This window comes from Strongyloides ratti (genome assembly GCF_001040885.1).
Source record: "Strongyloides ratti genome assembly S_ratti_ED321, chromosome : 2".
NCBI lineage: Eukaryota > Metazoa > Nematoda > Chromadorea > Rhabditida > Strongyloididae > Strongyloides > Strongyloides ratti.
The window spans coordinates 5,903,003-5,926,521 of record NC_037308.1 but is presented as its reverse complement, the minus strand read 5'-3'; the positions used below and the strand labels follow the sequence as shown (position 1 = coordinate 5,926,521).

The window sequence follows — 23,519 nt, the reverse complement described above, 5'->3', positions numbered from 1 at the left end:
TTAGTGTAAATGTATTAATTTCAACATTAAGAGAGAAAAATTTGATAATGAAATTTAAACATTTGATCTTTTTTTACTTTTTTGTTTCAATTTACCTGGAACTTTATTAGTTTTATAGTTAAATGTTAATGGATAGATAACAATCATAAAGGTTCTTGATTTTTTTAAAGTCATTAAATAATTTTAAAATATTATAAATTTGTTCTACTTTTCTTTTTTTAAATTATTATATATCTAAACTTTATATATATATATTACTTTTATAAGATTAAATTTCCTTTTGAACAAGCATATTTTCCTTTGTTGTTTCATATTCTGTTGATTGCTTTTTCCATATTTATAAATTTTATTTTAAGAATTGAACAGTTCCTTTAAAATCATTAGGTCAACTATAAACTTTTAAAAGAAAAGATGCTATTTTATTAAAATAGATTAATAATAAGAATTGTCTACTTTAATGTTGTTTTAAGTTTTATTAAAAGATACATTATATAATATAGTTGTTAAAGTGTCCATCTTTTTTAAAAAAAAATATGCTTCATAACAACTTTAAAACATTTTTATGACACATTTTTTTTTTATCAAAATTGTAATGTTTATATGAAAATTCTTTATTTAATTTTATAAAAAATATAATATAAAAACATAATTTTATATTGAATTTATATATATTTATGTGATTTATACATTGAATGGTAAATTGTTAGTTCTATAGTAATAATATTCTTAAGCTGTAAATAACTTGTATTTCATTTGTTTTTACAACCCTTAGTTTACATTCTTTCTTTATTTTTATCTTTTGAATTGATATTAAAATGAAGGAAAAAAAAAGTGTTTCAAAAATTACAAAAAAAAAAAAAAAAATCCCAGAATACCATTTATTTTTTGTCCTTTATTTATATAAAAATTGATTTAATATCAAAAATACAAAAAAAAAAAAGTGGAGGATAAAAATTTTTATCCCCATATTATTATAAAATATTATTTGATTGTAAATTGTTGTTATATTTAAATTAAATTTTATCTTTTCATTTCATCAATTTATAAGTTATTTATGAATACTCTTTATAACGATGTATATATTATTTAAAAAGTTTAATTCACAAAATTTTTCAATAGACTTTATTTTAAATGTTATCCACTATTAATATATATTTCTATTATTACTCATGCAATCTAACTATATATATATATATATTATAGGTATCATAAATACATGTTAATTTTATTTCTTAATGTTCAATAAAAATATCATCATTCAAAAACATTTATAGGTTTATAAAAAAAAAAAAAAAATTATTTCGTATACATTAAATGAAATGACCTTTATTTTATTTTATATTAAATGGTAGTACATTTTTTTTTCTCATTTTTACCTAAAAATATATTTTATTACGTGTTAGTAGGAATGATTTTTACTATAAATATAATGATTCACTTTTTCAGAGGTTATTTTTTATCATGTAACTTTTATTATATAGATTGTTATATATATACATATATATTTAAAGGTTTAAGATATATATATATATATCAATTGAAAAAAAAGAAGGTAATATTAATTCTTTATTGGATGTCAAACATTATTAGAAGTGATAGTTTTATTTATACGTTTTTTTTTATATATCTATTTTTATACTATATCAATGTTAAAATAGTTTTAAGGTTCATCATATAATATTAATGTTATTTTATAATGATAAGATATTATAAAATAAATATGTACTTTTTATTAAACTAATATTATACTTTTTTTTAATTAATCTTTTTAATAGTATATTATATTTAATTTTGTTATGTATATGTTTTTATAATATTTTTTTAAGAAATAATATTACTTATCCATTAATAATATATTATATTTTTATTAAAAATGTTTTGATAATGTTATATTGATCAATTAATTGTTATATTCTAAAAATATATTCAAGTTAAAAGTCCACTATTTAATTACATATATAATTAAAAAGCAAGAAATTTTAAGAATCATATTTTTATTGTTTTCTCTACTTGACTAGTATATGTCATGAGAAAATAATATTTATAATAATTTTCACAAATATGCTTAACTATTTTAATTATTTATATTTATTATATATGATGAAGATACTTGTTTTTAATATTTAATTTTGTATTTTTAAAGAATTATGTTAATTCAAATTTATTATTTTTAAAATAATTTACTATGAAAAATATATTTTATTACTTTTTCACAAATATAAATATATATAAATTTATTAAATAATATTTATAGAATTATAAAAGAAATAGTCACCTTATCATAAGTATAAAATTTATTATAAATAAATAATTGCCTACTTATTTTCAAGTTTATGGAAAAAATCTTTGTCCCAATATTCTTTTTTATTTTAATATACTCTGGAGAGGTTCTCCTTATTTATTTTGCCCATAAGAATTTGTATACTTTCTTTCTCCTTATTATTGATGATAATTTAGGCACTTATTGAAGTTGTCTCTTATCAAATGACTTCTATAAGGGTACATTAATAATAACTTTTTTTTTGGCAATATTTTGTTAACTTTAAATTACGTGTAAAAAAGATTGTATTTCTTATTGTGAGTATATATATATGTATAAATATATTTGTTAGTAATATTAGTGATATTTTTTGATAGAATAAATTTTTATATGTTTTCTATTTTTGTTCTTAATTTTTATCTTTCTTTTTTTTCTATTATATAGATACGATTATTTATATTATCAATTTTTAACTTTTTAGTTTTTATCATACGACAGATACATATATATATATATTTATATATCAAATAAAATAGAAAATTGTTTCATTTTAAATATAATATATTTATCATTTTAGTTATTTAAATATGGTTTATGGATGTGGAAACCAACTTATAAAATTTTTTGTTTTTGCTTCTAATTTTTTAATTTTTTCATTGGGAGCAGTAATTTTTTCTGTATCACTTTGGGCAAATTTGGATACAAAATTTTCATATCACCTTCGTCAATATTTTGAATCATTAAGTTTATATGATAGTTATGTTGAAGAATTAGCCAAGTATCAAGCATCTTTATGGGTATTAGTTGCTATTGGTGCATTACTTCTTTTTGTTGGTTTTCTTGGTTGTTGTGGTGCTTGTAGTGAAAATTCTGTTCTCCTTAGTTTAGTAAGTTTTTATTTATTTATATGATTATTTATTCTTGTTTTTGTAGTACGGAATTATTCTTTTTATTCTTACTTTAATACAAATTGGTGCAATTGTTATGGCTTTAATGAGTAGACCTGAATTTGAAGAGATAATAATGAAAGCATTGAAATATTCTGCTAAGGATGATCTACGAAGAAAACAACTACTTCCAATTGAGAAAGCATTTCAATGTTGTGGTGCTACCCCTGATACAAAAGAAATGTTTATACAATTAAATGAATGCCCAGAAAATTATACTGAATTTCCAGATTGTTACACGGTTATTACAGATTTACTTTCACAAAAATCTGAAGTTTTGGCTGTTGTTGGATTACTACTTATTATAATTCAATTTTTCGGTATTATATTTTCTTGCGTTTTATGCAAAGCATTCCGTGACCGTGGATTATCATATTATGCTTAAAATATCTTATGTCAATAATTATTAAAAAAAAATCTATAATTTAGATTTCTGTAATTTTATATTAATTGTCATTGTATAATTGTTTTTATAATTTCAAATGACTTTTATCAACCGCATTTTTAATTTTCTGGGTTTTTCTTGCCATTGAGATTTTAAATAATATTTTAGTTTATTTACACCTTATAAAATTTATTTTACACTATAATTACTTTACTGTAAAATAGTTATGTTCTTGTTGAAAAAAAAAATAAAAATTATTTATAAAGTATTCATTTTTAATTATCAATATTTCAAGATGTGAAAAACTAATTTCTTTTTTTTCTTAATACTTTATCAATACAGTGTAAAGTGCCTTTCAAGTCTTCTATAACAATATATAATATGCCATAGAAAATTCTTTTTAAATAAAGTTTTAGACTGAAACAATTATATAGCCAATTTCATTTGTATTGGGGATGAAAAAAAAATTTCAATAATGAAAATTTTTGTTATTACTTTTTTTAATTAACTCTGTGAAGTGGAATTTTGCAATTATTAAACTGTTACTTAAATTTCTTTGTAAAGTAAAATTTTATAGTAAATATTTTCATAAATTATTAGAAATTTTATTTAGTGTTACAAAGGCTAAGTAAAAACAATTACAAATCTATTTTAAACTTTATTAAATTAACACAGTTAACTCAGGCATAATTAACTCTTAAAAACTGGGTTTTATAAAAAAAAAAAACAAACTTTCAATTAAAACTTTTTCTCTTTTATATTAAAAACAAAAAAAAACTATTAATTATTATCTGTTAATTTAGTGCTCTTCATTTAAAATTACATAAAAATTTCATAATTTTTTTTTAATTTTCTCTTTAACTGTAAAAGAAAAACATAACACTTAAGTTTAATTATAATAAAATATTTACATAAGTGTGATAACTAGAAGAATATAAATTTTTTTTTAAATGAGGGAATACCATTTTGTTTATAGCTAAAAACTTTATTTTTAATTTTGTTCTTAATTTACCAGTAAGATATGTTGAACTAAATTTCTGTTGCATCTTAAATTTAAAAGAGTACAAAAGTTTTTATAGAATTCAGTTTGAAAAGATAATTAATATAAAAAATAAAACTTTAAACATCTCTTTTTAAAGAAAGTTTTAATTAATAAATTTTAAATAATCTTGAAAGTGATAATTAAAATAATAATTTTTTATATTCTTTTTTTTCAAGTTTATTTAGATGGTCAAAAGAATTTTAACTTAATATAATAGGAATTTAAATATTTCTGTCTTCTTTTTTTTTATAAATGTTGGCATCAGATAAAAAACTTGACACTTTTTTAAATTTTTATTTAACTGTAGAGTAAGAAAATATTTTTTGTAATCTTTAACATTTTACAGTTTCTTGTAATTTATTCTAATACATAATTATTATTAAAGGTGAATAAAAAAATTAAATATTTTTAATTTTTTTCATATAAATATCCTTAAAAAATGAAAATTGTCATAAAAATTTTATACAAATAAATTTGTAACTTTAAATTTTAAGATTAAATTTAAATAACAAGATAAGGAAAGTGCAACTTTATTAGTTATAAAATTTTAAAATAATATAAAATTTTTAATTATACTTAGAAATAACTTTAAATTTCTATACAAAAATTATTATTAATATAAATAAATATAAAACATTTTTAATTATATTATAAAAAAAAAATTATTAAACTAATATAAAAAAATATAACTTTAATAATAATAATAGATACATATAATTCCAAACAAATCTTTCAAAAAAGTATTGGTACAATAAATAGTTAAAAATAGCGTCAACAAAAAAGGTATTGTATTTACTTGTAAATTAATAAATTATATATATATATATTTAAGAATATTTATGATTGTTTTTGCATAATGACTGAAGCAATTACTGAAAAACTTCATTTTATAGATTTTTTTTCCTCTTACGTAAGTAAAATTTGTCTTTTATTTTTATCTTTTTATAGACACTAATTATTGGAATATTTTTATTAATATTAAGTTTTGCTTATCTCCATGCAACATGGATAACAAGAAATGATTTATTTAATATTGATAAAATTGCATGGATTATTGAAGAAATCTCTTTACCAACAAGAACAATCATTAGGGTATGATTATATTTTGTAATCAATGACAAATTTTATATAAATAATCTTTTTTTTTTAGGTTTTCCCTTTAAGTGAACGTCAAATGATAATTGCTTCAACAAATAATAGTTCACAATATATTAATAATTTATTACGTGAAGATAATACTGGTATTAATGTACCTGTGTTTCAAAATGATATATCAAATTTAAGAAAACATATTCTTGTTGTTTATGGACCTAAAACATCTGATAAAAATGGAAAATTATTAAAACATCTTAGTCATGTTGCCGGTAAAAAATGTTTTTTTTCATTTCATAAAGATGATTCTATATATGATATTTCATCAGGAATTGCAGAATTGACAAATTTTGCCTTTGCATTACTAGTTACAAGTGCTATTCATAAATTAAGAAATATTCAACCATCTCATAAATCAACAATTTTTTCTTTTTTACGTGTTTTACAATCTAAAGATTTTCATAATGATGAAAGAATTTATAGGCATAGTATTGAAACAAGATATTTATCTCCTACAGATATGCAAAAAAATTATATAAAAAGATTTTCTAGTAAAAAAAGTATTGAAGAAATGATTTCATCTTATACTGATTGGATTCCAGATGGTCCAAATAAAGAGGAACTTGTTAAGAAGTATACTAATCAGGCAATTGAAAAATATTGTAATTATATTATGAAAGCAAAATTTTTTAAATATAAAATGGATATTACAAGAATATTAGTTGAAAAATATCCACAAGTGATGGAGGAAGAAACAGAAAGATCAGAACTTTTAAAATTAATTAATATATCAGCAAAAAAATTAAGTAAACAAAGTGAAAATAATTTTTCATCAGATGTTTCTCTTGACAGTATAGTAGATCGTATTTATGAAAAATATTTTATAAATAAAGATAAAGAAAATACACCATATAAGTTATTAACAAGTACACTTAATCAAGATGAAAATGAAATTAATTTAAATGAGGATGAAAATGAGGAAGAAAAAGTAATAAAACGTGTTATACATTTGAGTGATCATTCTGATGAGCCTTATAATCCTCAAATAATGACAATTGAAAATGCTATTTATGGAGATTTTACAAGTAGAAGACAATCTTTTAGTCCATTCAGTAGTGATGATAGTGTGAACTCTTTTCTTTCAGAATCATTATTTGAAGATTCCCCAACCTCAATAAATGGTTCCAGGATTACTAGATTTAACACAGTTCCTAATGATAATTTATTATTAGAAGCTAGGAGGCGTCTACAATTTTCAATTAATCAAGGAATATCAAATTTATCTAGAAATAGTGATAACAGTAATGTTCACATTGAAAGAAATAATTCATCCTCACCTCAAGAAGAAGATATTATAATTGGTTTTGATAATCAACAACATTTTAATGTACCCAGTGGTAATGAAGAGTCTGATGGAGTTCATGAGTCAAATACATCTTCAGAAATTTCATCTGAAGAAAATAATGATGATGATAATTTGAATGAGACAATTAAATTAAAGTTTTTGAATGATGAAGAAAAAATTATTCCTTTTAGAAATACTATGAAAGTTGGAGATTTAAAAAAAACTCACTTCAAAGATGCTGTGAATCAACGTAAAATGATTCGCCTTATTTATTCAGGACAATTATGTCGTGATGATGATAAAAGACTAACCTATTATGGTATTAAAAATGGAAGTGTTGTACATGTACATATTTCAAATATTCCAGTAACAGTAAATAATTCACCCACCCAAGAATCAGAAACATTTAATACAAATGGCCAATTAAATATTGGAAATAATAGAAATTTTAATACAGAACACCAAAGTTTACATCCTTCTACAAATAATTTTGAAGGTGATGTTAGAATTGTAACACCATTAATTGATAATATTCAAGGATATCTTATAACATTTTTACAGACATGTTTTAGATGGATAAGAAGAGAAACAGAAAATGAAAATATTTCACCAAATTCACGGTTTTATTTTATATATACATTGTACATAAATTTTCTAAATAATATATTACAATACCTTGAAACATGGCGGTTAGAAATCACTCGTCCTAGAAATCGTCTTTCACTTGGAGAACATATAAGAAATAATTTTTCAACTCTAATTATGTTTGTATTTCTTCCACCTATAATTTATTTTCTTAATACTTCAATGACAAGTTTGGCCGTTGGAAGTGCTTTTATTACTTGTTTTATTTTCTTTATTACTTTGATAATTCTAAAGTATATTTACAATTTTTGGATAACCTCTTAAATAATCCTGTAATTATATAAATTAAATAAATCTTTTTTTATTATATTTTGTTAAGTTTCTTAACAAATTTTTTTTTAATAATTGAAATTTTAATATTATAATACACTTTACTTATATTTATAATTTGAAGAATTAATTATTTGAAATGTAAATAAACAAATAATTTTATATAAAACTTTTTGATAAATTTAAAATTTGGTAAATGAATTGTCAAATGAAAAAGATTTTAATCATATCATTAATATTAATAATTTTTCATGTTTATTCTAATATAAATGCTGTAAGTTTTAATTAATTATTATATATATCTATTACTATATAGTGTATGTCATCTGGAGTTTGTGGATGTGGACATTCATCATCATCATGTGGTTGTAAAGTTAAAGCAATGGGAGCTGTTATAAAACAATGTTTTGATGAAACTTGCCCACCAGGATACTCCTGTGAAAAGTATGGGTGTAAAAAAAATAAAGTTTATGGATCAACTATTACTAAAAGTGGTTTTATAATTTCTGATAATGAATATGTTAATCAGACAAATTTTTTAATAAATGATTTAGTTTCAAACTTAAAAACATATAAAGAAGAAATGGTAAATAAAAAAAATAAGTTTATTGATACTAAAAAATTAGATATAATTACTTTTCAACAATTAACAGTATGTTTTTTTTTATTTTAATATTAAATTTAAAAAAATATTTTTTTTTATAGAATCCAAATTTTTTATTTAAAGAATGTTGTAAAGCACGAAGATTACCTGATGAATGTTTAGAAAAATGTGATTTTAATAATTTTACCAAAACAACGGTCAGTTATATATTAATAAATTAAAAGATAAAATTATTTTTAGCTAAATAATATGTTTATTGGATACGATATTTGTCCATTACAGGCTACAGCAGAGATGCAATATTGTGCAGCACAAGGTAGAGATCACAGAAAATGTTGTAAAATTCGTGGAGTAGATAAAACTATAGCTGGTGATAAATGTTTGGCATTTTGTGATCAAAGACCTGGTAAAATATTAAATCTTGATTATAGTTATATTCCATGTTTTGATGTTTTTGAATTAATGAAATCATGTTTCTATGAAGAGGTTAAGTATCATGCACAACATCTGTTAATGAATAAATCAATCTTTCAAAAAAAAAATATCTAAAGGTATAACAAACAAAAAAAATTTTTATATATTTTTATAACATTATATTATTTACATATTAAAACAAGACATTTCATTTTAAGTATGATATATTTTATGTCTTTTTAAATAGTTTAATAAATTAACACCAAGCAGTATTTTCACAAATCTTTTGCTCCATTGAATAACTTCTATCAAAGAATTTTCCATTAACATAAACTGTTGGCCAGAGATTAACCTGAGCTCGATGAGTATTAATCATTGAATAATAATTTAAAGTTTCCCCAATTTGAGTTGAAGCACATTGCATTAATCTTTGTTGTGTTATTGGTGAAAGTCGAGATAAACAACGTTGATGGGCTTCTTGTAGATTAGCTAATCCCTGAATACATGTAACTAAACCAATATGTCTTTGTGGAAAATATGATATTGCACAATTTTGAAGTCTATTAAGTTCACATTCTGTTGGTCCATGCATGCAACTACATGCTAATTGTCTTTTTTCATTAAAAATACATTGACCTTTACCATATGGAACAATCTAAAAAAAAATTTATTTATTTTTTATTAATAATTATATTATTTAATATACCTGTAAATTCATAATACCTGGTCTTGTTATATGAAATGGCCATAGTTGTTCTCTCATTAATTTAGTACAATATGGGCATTGAGATTCAACAAAAATTGTAACATTTACTTGTTGACAGTTTGTCAATATAAAGATCACAAATAGTATAAGAAATGATAATGTTTTAATAAAACAATTCATTCTTTTTTTTTCTAAAAATAAAAATAAATGTAAAAATTTAAAGAATATCAATATATTTATTATTTATATAGTTAATGGCATATATATTCTACATTGAATCTCAAGGTAATTGTAATGACTTAAAAATATTTAAATATTCTGATGTCAATTAGATACCAAACAAACATGTAATTAAATAGTATAATTTAAAAAATTTTCTATCTTACTTACAAAAATAGCATTATTATTACAACAACTATTAAACAGGAATAAGTACAAGATTTAGTTATTATAATATTGTTAAGAAATTTATCAACATTTTGACAATTAACTACCTACGCAAAAACTATAATTGTTTAAGAAATGTAATTTTAAAATAATATAAAATATCATACCATATAATCATATAATATTTAATATAATTATTATTTATATTAAAAATATATAAGAAAAAAAAAAATTTTTTTAGTTAAAATTTTTAATAATAAAATGAATAGCTAATTGATAAAGAATATTACTTTGGTTATTGTATAAATTTCTAACACAAAGCCATTTATTGATAGTCCTACATTTATATAAGTATTTAAAACTAGATATCACCAGAACAGCTTTTGTATTTTTAAAAGGCATTTTCAAATGATTAAATGAATAAAACTAAAATAACACTTTGAAATGACGATAAATTTTTATAGATATATATATATATAATTAGATGAAATAAATGAAATTTTTATAGATAAATTATAAAAGTTATCAGATATTTTGTAACATTAAAAATATATGATATCTATATTTTGATTAGCAATTTGAATTGAAAAAAAAAAGATTTTAATAAATTTTTTTTTATCAACTTGTTATATTGTTGTTAATAAGATTAACATCACTATAAATATTTAAAAAATAAATACATATGAAAACTTTAATTTTATCTAATGAATCAAATTTGATTATGAGCTTAGTTCCTTTAAGTAGACAAATCTTTAATTAAAAATAATTTTGCTTTTATTTTACATGAATTTTTTTTTTCCTTAGTTTAAGATATCTATAAAGTATTTTACATTGAAAAATGACTAACTATCCTGTTTATAAAATGTTCATTGTTAAAATTTTAAGGATGGCGTAATTAATTTTTGTTTTTATTAAGATAAGGAAAAAAAAAGAGTAATAAGTGATTGTAAAATAAACAATATATATGTAGATAAAAAAAATTTTTTTTCCTGTTTCAGGATAAATGTGAAACAATTATTAAGGTATATTTGTTTGAAATTAAATATGCAACAATCTTTACATTATCTTTTATATAAAAAAAGAAGAAAAATCTTCAGATAAAGTAATTAAAAAGAATAATTGTTGGTAGGAAAATTTGGTTAACTGGATTACTTAAATATTCCTCATCAATGTCATCTGGAATACAATAATAATAATAATAATAATTTTTTTTTTAATAACAATACATTGAAATGGTAAATTGTCTGGAAAGTAATAAAATATGACAACAGTTTATTATAATATAATAAATAACATAACTGTTAGATATATGTATATATTAATATTCAGAAATTTTATACCAAAACTTCACAAAATATATTTAAGAAAAGACATATTACTTTTGATATTATTTCTGTTACTATATAAGATTAAATAAATGCTTTATTTAAACAAATGCTTAATATGTTTATTACAAAATTTGAGTTAATCTATGTTATGTAATGTCAATTAAAAATTTAAATTTTATTATCATTAATATTTTTAATTTTAAATCTACTTTTAATTTTCTAAAAAAAAAAGTAATGTTGTAATAAAGTTAAAAATTTACATAAATAAAAACTATCATTTTTTTTAAACTATATTAGATAAAAATCAAAAAAAAAAAATTTCCTTTTCTATATGATGAATAAAATATACCTATTCATGATAAAGAGAATATAATTATAGTAATAAAAATTAAAAATATTTTTTTTAATGTCTATTTCTGGTTAAATGATTACACAACATTAAAAGTGATAGAATGAATTTCATCTTAACAATGTATTACCAAAACTACTTTCTCTAATCCATAAATATTTCGTAAAAAGTTTTATATCCGTTTGTCAAATAGATATCTTCTAAATGTCCGTATCTATTTAATTTTGAATACGATAATTAATAATATTATTTCTTCAACTTGTTATTCATCTAACATAATCACATTCTTATTAACTTTAACTTTTAAAATTTATATTTTGTAAATTAAAGTTTAAACAATAATAATCAAAGAGAAAAATTTTAGGTATTGAAAAGAATATACATATATTAATATTATATGATCTATAAATACTTGAAGTAGTAAATATAGTTATTCTTTTTTCTTCAATTTTAGCACAGCTCATATTAAAAATTTTAGTATTATGTTACATATTAATTAGAAATAATTTATGATGCTCTATTTAATTAGAAAAATTTTTTATACCATAATATGATAAGATATCTTTCAAGTAAAAAAAAGAAACTTTTTAATTAATTATTTTTGACGAGAAATTTCTTTAAAATTAGATAATATTCTATTTAAAAGGTTTAATTATATAAATTTAAAAAATGTACAACAAAAGAAATAATATTATGTATAAAGTAAAAGTTTTCATTTTTCTGGTATTTTTTTAAATCACAAATTTAATTAAAATTGTATTTAAGATATGATGATTGAAGATAATTAAAAATAAAATTTGTATGAATTGAAACATATGTTCTATTTAATGAAACAAATTTCTATTACTATAATTTTAAACATTTAAATAATACAAATTAATGAAGAAAAAAATGTATTTTGATGAAATCTAGAATATTAAAAATATAAATACAAATAAAAAAAAAAGACTTTTTTAGTTTTAACATAATATTATTAATTATTAAACATAATTTTAATACTCATTTTAATAATTAACGTTATTTTAAAAATATGTTTTATAAAATAATATCATTATATTATTTCATTAAATTAATATAGAATCAAAAAAAGAATTCAAAAAATTCAAAAATAAAAAGAAAGTTTTAAAATTGTAGTAATAATATCTATGTCAAAAATAATAAATTTATAGTTTAACTATTTATACTTCAAACTTAATATTAATAAATTCTTTTATATAACATTTTTGTTATATGAAAATTAATATTAAATAAATTTTTATAGATCTATGACATAATTTATCACTATATAACAAAAGAAATCCTCCAGTATTAATAAAGATTACTATATTTATAATGTTTATAAAAGTTTTAATATTTAATTTTTAAAATATTTTATTAACATACAAAAAAAAACCTAATTATTTTTAGTTTATATAATAATAGTTTTATTTAAGTAACATATATTTTTTAAAATTATTCAATAACTTTGTTTATATAAAAATTTTTTTAATTATATTTACAAATGTTTTTATTTTTTATATTAAAAGGTGTCAAAACATATCTCTTTAATAAAAGATTCTTTTGAGATATATCCATCTTCATTTATAGGTAGTGATGAAAAAATTGAATCCATTTCTAAATTAGATAACTGTTCACCATATGTTTGGAGCATAAGACGAAGATCTGATACCTTAATAGATCCTGTTCCTTCGCGATCAAAAAAGTTTAATATAGGTTCAATTGTTTTAATAGGATTTTCAACATTTACCATATCTTTTTTTAATTCATTATACATTGGTATGAGAACATTTGCCCCAACACGCTCATCTACAAAATTAATTTTTAACAATTAAATATAAAATTACCTGGAGTATCAAGAAGACTTCCAAGTTGTTTATTAATACTTTCCTCTGATGGATATAAACCACAAATTCTTAAAGTTTTTCCAGCATCTTTAACATAAACACATCCATCACCAATATCATCAAATGAATTTATTGCATCACGTAAAATTTCTAAATCATCATTCATTTTTTAACAAAAATATTTAAATAAATGTAATTTTAAAATTTTACATTTATAACATTTATGATCAAGAAATATTTTATACAAAATTGATGATTAATAAAAATAATGTTTTTATCTCATATTAATAATAAAAATATAATTGTTAGATAAAAAAATTCTTATGTTATAAAATGTTATATTATTTTAAAATTTTTAGAAAAAAATAAATAAATACAAATTATATAACATTGAAAATAACAAAGTTTTATATTGTTAGGTATGTTAATCATATTCTATATATAGAAAAATAAAGATGTTTATATGATACAAAACATAACAATTTTTTTTATCATTTTTAAAGTTCATTTTATTTAATCTTGTTATATTATTTAATTAACAATTTCTTAAAATCCGATTTGGAAGTTGGCAAATAAACATTTTTTTTATAATATTTTTGATAAATATTAACAAAAATAATATATTCTATACTCAAGATCATCTTTGAGATGTTTTTATACTGACTTCTTGTTTATTCTAGTTTTATTTCTTATTTAAGTTATTAGACATTCCAGGATGTCTTTGGTAAAAATTTTTAGAGTTTATTAAAAATAGCAAAAAAATATTCGTTATAGTCATGAAGTTTTTTTTTCGTTTTTGAAAGCAAAATTTTCCTTAAGGTTTCACAATAAACTATGAATCACTTTCATTTTTTAAAGCATCACTCTAAAAAATATTTTAAAAAAAAATTACTTTAAATTTATTAAAAATATTATATCAAGATTTCATAACTTCAATAGATAAAATTTTTTTTTCATTCAGATATTTTTTGATTGGATTCAGTGAATATCAGTCATAAGACCAAGCAAATAATAAAAGTTCTCTGTATACTGAATCAATTTTTTTTCATTGCACACTTAACAAATTTTCCACAACAAACATCCACATCATATTCATCTATATGTTTCGATGAAATCAATTCAAAAGATTCACTAAGTCTCCGCTTGAAACAATTTACATCCTTGACATTTTTCTTTTGTGACTTTACATTTTTAGAATTATTCACACTTTTTTAATAACAAAAGAAAATAAAATAAAAAATGAATTACTAAAATTCATTAGAATACTTTTGTTTAAAAGAAATGATTTGATATAAAGATAACAAATAATTTCAAAGACATTTTTTTTTATATTAATATTAGTTATTTTTCATACATCATTAGCCTTAACATTTGATTACATCTTTTGATATCTCTATAATAATGTTATTTTAGATTTTTTTTTGTGTGGTTTATTATATTTGTTTTTTTAAAAAGAGAAACCAAAAAATTTGGTTTAAGATAAGTGGATCTCTTTTAGAATTACTGACGTACTGAATTAATAAAAAATAAAATAAAAAACTATTTGAAAATTTTTTAAAAATTTGAATAAATATATAGTGATTTGAATATTTGATAGTTAATAAACAGTAAAAAAATTGTTTTTATTTTATCACAATTTTAGAGGTAGAATCAGAAATCTAGAAAATTTTCAGCCAATTTCTGAACCTCTGAAAATAATGATGTTATAGCTATGAAAATTATTAATCATGACCAATTTTTTAAAGGAAATCGAAGGAAATTAGTCCCATATTGATAGGACAAGTAGTTTCTGAGATACTGAAAAGTCGAGAACAATGAATATTTTAGAAAAATTTCCGCCCTTGGTCATATCTTGCTTCAGACTGAAGATAAATACAAGCAGATTTCTGCAATCGTCTTCGAATGAATTTTCATATAGGGTCTACCTTCAAAATATTTTTATACCTTTTACCACTTTCGAAATATAAAAAAATGATGACAATGGATTACGCGCGAAAAAGTACCAAGCATAGTATTTCAAGAACGGTTGAAAATTCTAAAATGTTTTCAACGTGGGGTATGCCTTAAATTGTAAAAGAAGCACAGCGCATCTAATTTCATGATTCTGTGACTTCATAAACTTAAGTTATCGATAGATTCATAAAACTTTTTTTTATGCATATTTCTTATCATAACTTCATTCTTAGAAGTCTTATGAAAATGTAAATAGGCTTAATGAATTTCTCGTAAAAAAGTGATCTAGAAACAACCATTTATTTGTAAAATATCTCATTGTATCATAAAAGTCGAAATTTACATTAAAATATTCCCCAATTTCGCATTCAACTTTGACAGCTTATAACTCATGAAATTTTAATTTTAGAATATTGTTGATTATATTCAAAATTCATCCCATTTCAAGGGCTATCGAATGACTATAGTGGCATATTTAAATTCCATAAAAAGTTGTTCTTCTTTGTTCACATTTTTAGAGGTAAAGTCAGAAATTTAGAATATTTTTAGCCAATTTCTGAATCTTTGAAAATAATAATGTCATAGCTGTAAAAATTAATATTCTAGACCTACTTTTGAATAGAAATCGAATGAAACAAGTCCCATCTTCATAGGATAAGTATTTGCTGAGATACTGAAAAGTCGGGAACAATGAATATTTTTGAAAAATTTCCGCCTTTGGTCATATCTCGCTTCATAATGAAGATAAACGTAATCAGATTTCTGAAATCGTCTTCTAATGAGTTTTCATATAGGGTCTACCTTCAAAATTTTTTTATATCTTTAAATACTTGCGAGATATAAAAAAATAGTGACAATGGATTACGCGCGAAAAAGTACCAAGCAAAGCATTTCAAGAAGGGTTGAAAATTCTAAAATGTTTTCAACGTAGGGTATACCTTAAATTATGAAAGAAGGACAGCGCATCTGGTTTCATGATTCTGTGACGTCATAAACTTAAGTTATCACTAAGTTCTTAAAACTTTTTTTTAAAAATATTTCTTATCATAACTTCATTTTTAGAAGTCCTATAAAGATGTGAATAGGCTAAATGAATTTATCGTAAAAAATTGATCTAAAATCAACTGTTTATTTTTAACATTTACAATATTATCATGAAAGTCGAGATTTACGAAAAAATATTCCCCAATTTCGCCCCTCAACTTAGAATCCTTATAACTCCTGAAGTTTCAATTTTTGAATATTGTTGATTATATTTAAAATTCATCCCATTTCAAGGGCTATTGAATGACTATAGTGGCATATTCAAATTCTAAAAAAAGTTGTTCTTTTTCTGTCACATTTTTAGAGGTAAAATCATAAATCTAGAAAATTTTCAGCCAATTTTTATATATCTAAAAATAATAAAGTTATAGCTATGAAAATTATTAATCTAGAATAACTTTTGATAAGAAATCGAATGAAACTTGTCCCATCTTCATAGGGTCATTATTTGCTGAGATACTGAAAAGTCGGGTACAATGAATATTTTAGAAAAATTTCCGCCTTTGTTCATATCTCGCTTCAAAATTAAGATAGATGCAATAAGATTTCTGCAATTTACTTCAAATGAGTTTTCAAGTGGTGTCTACCTTCAAAATTTTTTTATATCTTTAAGTACTTGCGAGATATAAAAAATGGTGACAATGGATTACGCGCGAAAAAGTACCAGGTTTCATATCTCAATAACGGTTGAAAATTTTAAAATCTTTTCAACGTAGGGTATACCTTAAATCACGAAAGAAGCACAGCGCAACAAATTTCATGAACTTGTGACTTCATAAACTTGAGTTATTACTAAATTTTTAAAACTTTTTTCTAAACATATTTCTTATCATATCTTCATTTTTATAAGTCCTATGAAGATGTGAATAGGCTTAATGAATTTCTCGTAAAAAATTAGTCTAGAATAAAGTATTTTTTTAAAAATTTTTCTACATTATCATAAAAATCGAGATTTAAAAAAAAAATTCTACAATTTCGCCCTTCAACTTTGAATCCTTGTAACTCCTGATGTTTCAATTTTTGAATATTGTTGATTATATGCAAAATTCATCCCGTTTCAAGGGCTATCGAATGACTATAGTAGCATATTCAAATTCCAAAAAAAGTTGTTTTTTTTTTAATTTTTATTAAAAAAATTATTCAATTTTTAAGTTGAAGAAAATATTAAAACCATAAATTTTATTTTTAAATTTTAAGGAAGGTAAATAAAGCAACATAAATTAATATTTATTCCGATTTTTAAATATTTTTAGAGATGATAAAATTTTAAGATAGATAAAAAATCTTGTTATCAAATGATATTAATTTAAATTTTTATATTTAATATAAATATATGAATTATTATTAATTTATTTTTTAACAATTTTAAAATACATAAAAGTGTTGATAAATTAGATTAAATAAATTGAGTATATTTGTCTTACAAGTGTACTTGCTTGCAGGACATGATAAGTTTGCTGTTAACTATTTAATTAACTAGAATTATTTGTGAAATTACATAAAATTTCAACATGAACAATATTTGCTTTTTTTTTATTTTATATAATTTAACTTTTTTTTATATCTATAATAAAGTTTAGTATTTATTATTTTAGTTGGTTGCTTAATTTTTTTTTATACTTTATCAATTCTTAATTAATAAGATAAAAAAATAGAGAAAATTTCAATAGAAAAACAAAATAAACTCAAATTAATTTATATACTTTTTATAAATTATGATTACTGATGCTATTAAAAGTATCATTGATCCATATCAATAAATAAATTAAAAAAAAATTAATTTCTATCCCCAGTTTTTGTTATCTGCCGCTATAAATAACATGTGAAAAGCTTGATATGATTTGAAAAAGAATTAATTTAAAAACATTTTAATATCCAATAATTCTAATAGTTGAATTTAATATTATCTTATATGTGCATAAAAAAATTAATTATATTTTGTCTGATTTAAAATAATCACTATTTTTATTAGTGAAAAATATTTAATTTATACAATAAAAGCACAATTTTTAAAACTTTTTATTTTGTTGTATTTTTAGAAATAATAAATAGTAAAGAGGAAATTGATAGCAATGTAAATAAGATAGTTTATTTTATCAATGTGAAATTTCTTATTGAAAACATTTTCATTGATGTATAGTGTAAAAATGAATAAATAAGAATTATTTTTTTTATTTTATTGATAAGTCTTTTTTTTGAAAAAAGTTATGGTATCTAAAAATTCTAAGCCTAGCTTCAAAAATTTATATCTTGTCTAAAAATTATTATTTACAAAATGTTATTTAAAAAATGGTTTCTTTAATCTTTTTTTACTTTTGTAAAAAAATTTACTTCAAAATCATTTGAAACAACAATTTTGCACCAAATTCTAATGTTGTTCTTTTTGCACTTTATGCAGTAGTATCTTAATGAAAAAAATTATTTTTTATTTAAAAATGATTATATTTATCGTTGTCAGTGCACTTTTTTATGATATAAAAATTTATTTAATATTTAAATATCAAAATTAATTTTTCAAAACTCATTTCATTTTTTTATATTTAAAGGATTTAGTTATTTAATATTGAATGAAAAAAAGAATTAGATAAATATTTATTTTATAATTTAAAAAAAAACCACGGTTAAAAAAATATTTACTTTAATCAAGTTCGTAGATGGATGAATAAAAATAGCAAATATACTCTGATAAAGTTTTTAAGCCACCATCAAGTAGAGGCATTTGAAAATTAAAAATATGCTTGTAATTTATAATTGGAAGATCTAATTCATTTAATCCACGTAACTTAATTTCACCTTCATCATCATCTTTTATTTTATAACGTTTTAAAAGATAAGAACGCAATTCACACAAAACAGCAAATGAATAACTTTCCATAACATAGTTAACTAACTGTAATAACTTTTCTTCATCTAAACTTTTTAAAACTCTTAAAACTTCATTAAATGTGTAAGGATCTTTAAGTGATTCTTTAAATTTTGAATCCGTCTCTAGTATATTGCCAATATATTTTAAGTACTCTGAACCAGAAACATCTAAAATTGAACCACACTTCTCGACAATAAATTTTAATGAATCAGTCTCTTTGTAATTTAATGTAGCTATACTATCAACAATAAACATTTTTTCCCTGATTATATCATAACTTCTTGAAATAACTGAAATTTCTTCTAAAATATTCTTGAAAAATGAATTTTTATAATATTTATATTTTAATATAAATTTATATACAATGTTGAAATAGCTGGTAACTTCCATACTTCTTGAACTTTTTTTAATATTTTTGTTTTTATCTGCCTTCAAATAAAATCCTCTGAATGTTATTTCAGAATCATTTTGAAGTAAAATATTTCTTCCTTGAACCATACCCTCAATAATAAATTGTAAGAAAGTTTTAGGCGATTTTCGTTCAACATTTAAAAGTAAGCTTAAAACTTCATTTTCAATAATAAGCTTAGAATCACACAAAGATGCTACCAGATATCTAATACTATCATGTGGATTTATAATTCCAGTCAATACATTCAATGAAATTAACTTATAACAATCTACACGAGTAGTTGAATCAATTTTAAAATAAATACCCAATATTAAATAATAATATGCACTCATTATTTTGAAAGGTAAAGAATCCTCTTCTAAATTTAATATTTTAAAGTTCTTATCAGCTTCAGCCTGAATTTCTGACACTTTGTCGTCGTTTTTTATAACTTCATATAAAGCTTTTACAATAACACTACAAGTTAAAAAGTTTTCTGGTGATCCATCTAAATATTGTTTAAAAAAGTTGAGAATCTTTTCTTCAATAAAATATTTTGGATAAGCTATCAATGCTTCTGTCAAACTTTTAACTACTGCTTTTATCATTAAGGGATCTTTACAATTCTTTGAAAATTTAAATAAAAATGATATAAGTTTTTGTTTAACAAATTCATCATGTTTCATATCCTCTAAGTATGTACATCTTTTAAAAAAAGATATATGATAATATCTTATAAAAAGTCCAAAATGATAAATCATAATTCTTAAATTTGCATCTGAACTTGTTATGTTATGTTCATTAAAATGTTCAATACATTTAGTTACATATTTAATTGGTTTATCTGTCGTTTTTTGAGATATCATATCCATCTTACCTAAAGTTTTTATTGATCTATCCCATAAATTGTAATCTTTAATTAACATAAGACTACACAATGACTTTTCTAATGAATCCATTGTTGTTTTATTTAAAGCAATTTTTAAAGAACATATTGTATTACAAATTATCTCCACTAAATCTAAGACATTTTTTTTAAGCAACTCATCACTCATAAATAATTGTATATAAGGTAATGTAAGATCAATAAAATCTATAAACAAATCTGGAAGTACTTTACTTATCAAATTAAGAGCTGAAAGACATTCTGATAAATTTTCATTTTTTGTTGTATGATTATCTTCAAGATGATATGAAATTTGATTCCAAAAATATTTTACAAATTGTTTCATAATTTTTTGAACTAAAATACAATCCGTATCTTCTATACATTCAACAATCTGACAAAAAGAAACCTTTTTTTCATCATTATTACAATGTGATGCAACTGACTTAATTTCATTAAAAATATCACTTGGAATCTCAAGCGCATATTCCTCTTTAAACCATCTATTTTTTAAAAATTGTACAATTTCTTTTAGTATAGTTTGTTCCTCTTTTGGCATTACAAGGACATCTTTAATAACTTCAATTTTTAATTTATCTTCCATAACAGGTAAAAGAATAGACAATGATGATATAACAGCTTTTCTTACACTAATATTCTGGTCATTTAAACGTCCATAAAAAATATGAAAATATTTCTTCATTAAATCAGGTCTTTTTGATATACATTTAGCCAAAAAATCTACATGAACTTCTCTTGATTGTGCACTTAAATCTAGAGCCCTAAAAGTCATAAAAGGAAGTAACAAAGGCATATTAATAAGATCATAGTTAAGTTCAAAAATTGAACTTAAACATTTTGTTGTTGTAACACGTAATTGAAGAGGAATTTCTTTTCTTAAACATGATACAACTACTTTAAAAAAATTACGAACATATTCATTTATTTCTCTTTGAACAATTACCATTTTATTTGCCATCTCTACTTCAGATTTCGTCATTCCCAAATATTCTTCACAATCACTAAATTGAAAAAGATTTTTTAAATTCCAAATAAAAAATTTATTCATATTTCCAATCATTTTTTTCATTTTATTTTTGGTTCTCTCATTTAATCCATCATTATCTATAGTATTATTATGTTCTCTATTTATGAAATCTAAACATTCACCAATATGATAATATCTTGACAATTTGAAATTGTAAACTGATTGATTATTATCAGATTTATTTAAATAATCAGTAACAACACTTGAAAATAAACAATATTGTAATGGTGTCGCCTTCAATGACTTTAATACATTTTTTTTAACCATAGACAAACTTTCATATTGACGATTTTTAATCTCATCTAATTTTCTAGAAAAAATATCTCCAAATTTGTTTAAATCATATAAATTTTCTTTTACAATCATTTTACATAACTCAGAAGATATTTCGATACACATACATCGTACAACGATATCATTATCACTATGTAAAAAATTATATGACAATTTTTTAGCTAATGATATTAAAAATCTTTCAGATGCAGGCCATTCTGGTTTAAAAAGTAACTTTATTAGTTCCCTGACAAATTTTAACATTGATAAACGTTCAACCTTCTCAATATCTTTTTGTTTCATTTTTATCAAAAATGTTGACATGATGACGTCAATTAACTTTTCAGCTCTCCAAAATTTTACCAACAAAGCATTTACGGCATTTTCAATGTTATCATCAAAGTCATACTCATTATCATCTTCCTCAGTATGGAGAATACTTTGAATTAAATTTAGTAGCAGTACTGTAAAATCACTTCCCTCCTCTCTTTCTGTTTCATTTTCAAATTGTGTTGAAACAGTTGAATTTAAAATTAGTTCTGTCAAAATTTGACATTGATCCTCCGAATTTCGAAAGATAGTTGTAAGACACTTGTTAATAGGAAGTTTAAATGAATCTTCAAATATATTTAAAAACATATATGCTAATTCGTTTAAAACTTTACTTGCAAATCCAATGTAACCTTTTGCATGTTTAAAAAAATTTCCATACAATTCAAATACTGTAAATAATTTCCCTTTCAAAAAATTTATCTCTTTTAAATTATTTTTTTCACAATTTTTGCAATATTCATCAACTTTATAAATTAACTTTACAAAACAATCAAAGACAGTTTCTAAAAATTCTTCATTATTCAATTTTAAACCAACACGTGAGGTAATTATTTGTAAACCAATTATTGAAATATCAATAAACCTTGAACAATAAGATATTTTATCTTCAAAATCTGCTTCAAAATTTAAATTATCAAAGTAAGAGAAAATATCTATCGGAAAATATGAAATTGTATTCATTATATATTCAAGATATGAATGAGAAATTTTACTAATTTTTTTAAAGCAATAAAGAATATTAAATTCCTGATTTAAATTATATAAAATCATATTATTTAATTTGCTTTCCACTGTCCAAATAATACTATTTGCTTCATTAAATTGTATCCATTCCATAATAATATTTTGAACATCATTTAAAGCCTCTGTTTCAGAAAGAATTAAAGATGACCACGCAGGTTCTGCCATTTTAATTCCCTTATTTACATCAACTTTTAAATTATCTATCGTCTCACTATTTTCTTTATCCTCATAATCCACATCCATACTATCATCATCAACTGGAAATACATAAAAATAATTAATATTAATGAAAACATACATTGTAAATTTTCTTCCCCAAACATTACTTAGATTAAAAATTACAAAAACAATTACAACAACTTC

General features: G+C 21.0%; 6 protein-coding genes across 6 annotated transcripts; 3 read left to right on the top strand and 3 right to left on the bottom strand.

Annotated features, from left to right (window-relative positions):
* Positions 1 to 2,847: 2,847 nt before the first annotated feature.
* On the top strand, positions 2,848 to 3,592 carry SRAE_2000189200 (EG:8D8.7 protein; the record flags this gene model as incomplete). The annotated part of the gene is made up of 2 exons (XM_024652897.1): positions 2,848 to 3,147; positions 3,194 to 3,592. The coding sequence occupies 2 exons, from the start codon at positions 2,848 to 2,850 to the stop codon at positions 3,590 to 3,592; spliced, it is 699 nt and encodes a 232-aa protein (XP_024506428.1).
* Positions 3,593 to 5,490: 1,898 nt separating this feature from the next.
* On the top strand, positions 5,491 to 7,980 carry SRAE_2000189100 (Ubiquitin-like domain-containing protein; the record flags this gene model as incomplete). The annotated part of the gene is made up of 3 exons (XM_024652896.1): positions 5,491 to 5,544; positions 5,583 to 5,726; positions 5,785 to 7,980. The coding sequence occupies 3 exons, from the start codon at positions 5,491 to 5,493 to the stop codon at positions 7,978 to 7,980; spliced, it is 2,394 nt and encodes a 797-aa protein (XP_024506427.1).
* A 202-nt stretch (positions 7,981 to 8,182) lies between these two features.
* On the top strand, positions 8,183 to 9,139 carry SRAE_2000189000 (Domain of unknown function DB domain-containing protein; the record flags this gene model as incomplete). The annotated part of the gene is made up of 4 exons (XM_024652894.1): positions 8,183 to 8,260; positions 8,303 to 8,638; positions 8,692 to 8,787; positions 8,831 to 9,139. 4 exons carry the CDS (start codon positions 8,183 to 8,185, stop codon positions 9,137 to 9,139), a joined length of 819 nt encoding a protein of 272 aa, XP_024506426.1.
* A 121-nt stretch (positions 9,140 to 9,260) lies between these two features.
* On the bottom strand, positions 9,261 to 9,767 carry SRAE_2000188900 (Gamma interferon inducible lysosomal thiol reductase GILT family-containing protein; the record flags this gene model as incomplete). Its single annotated transcript, XM_024652893.1, has 2 exons — positions 9,261 to 9,659; positions 9,711 to 9,767. The coding sequence occupies 2 exons, from the start codon at positions 9,765 to 9,767 to the stop codon at positions 9,261 to 9,263; spliced, it is 456 nt and encodes a 151-aa protein (XP_024506425.1).
* Positions 9,768 to 13,293: 3,526 nt separating this feature from the next.
* Positions 13,294 to 13,784, bottom strand: SRAE_2000188800 (EF-hand domain pair-containing protein; the record flags this gene model as incomplete). The annotated part of the gene is made up of 2 exons (XM_024652892.1): positions 13,294 to 13,580; positions 13,619 to 13,784. 2 exons carry the CDS (start codon positions 13,782 to 13,784, stop codon positions 13,294 to 13,296), a joined length of 453 nt encoding a protein of 150 aa, XP_024506424.1.
* Positions 13,785 to 19,253: 5,469 nt separating this feature from the next.
* Positions 19,254 to 23,479, bottom strand: SRAE_2000188700 (Nipped-B-like protein; the record flags this gene model as incomplete). The annotated part of the gene is made up of 2 exons (XM_024652891.1): positions 19,254 to 23,413; positions 23,455 to 23,479. The coding sequence occupies 2 exons, from the start codon at positions 23,477 to 23,479 to the stop codon at positions 19,254 to 19,256; spliced, it is 4,185 nt and encodes a 1,394-aa protein (XP_024506423.1).
* Positions 23,480 to 23,519: the final 40 nt, after the last annotated feature.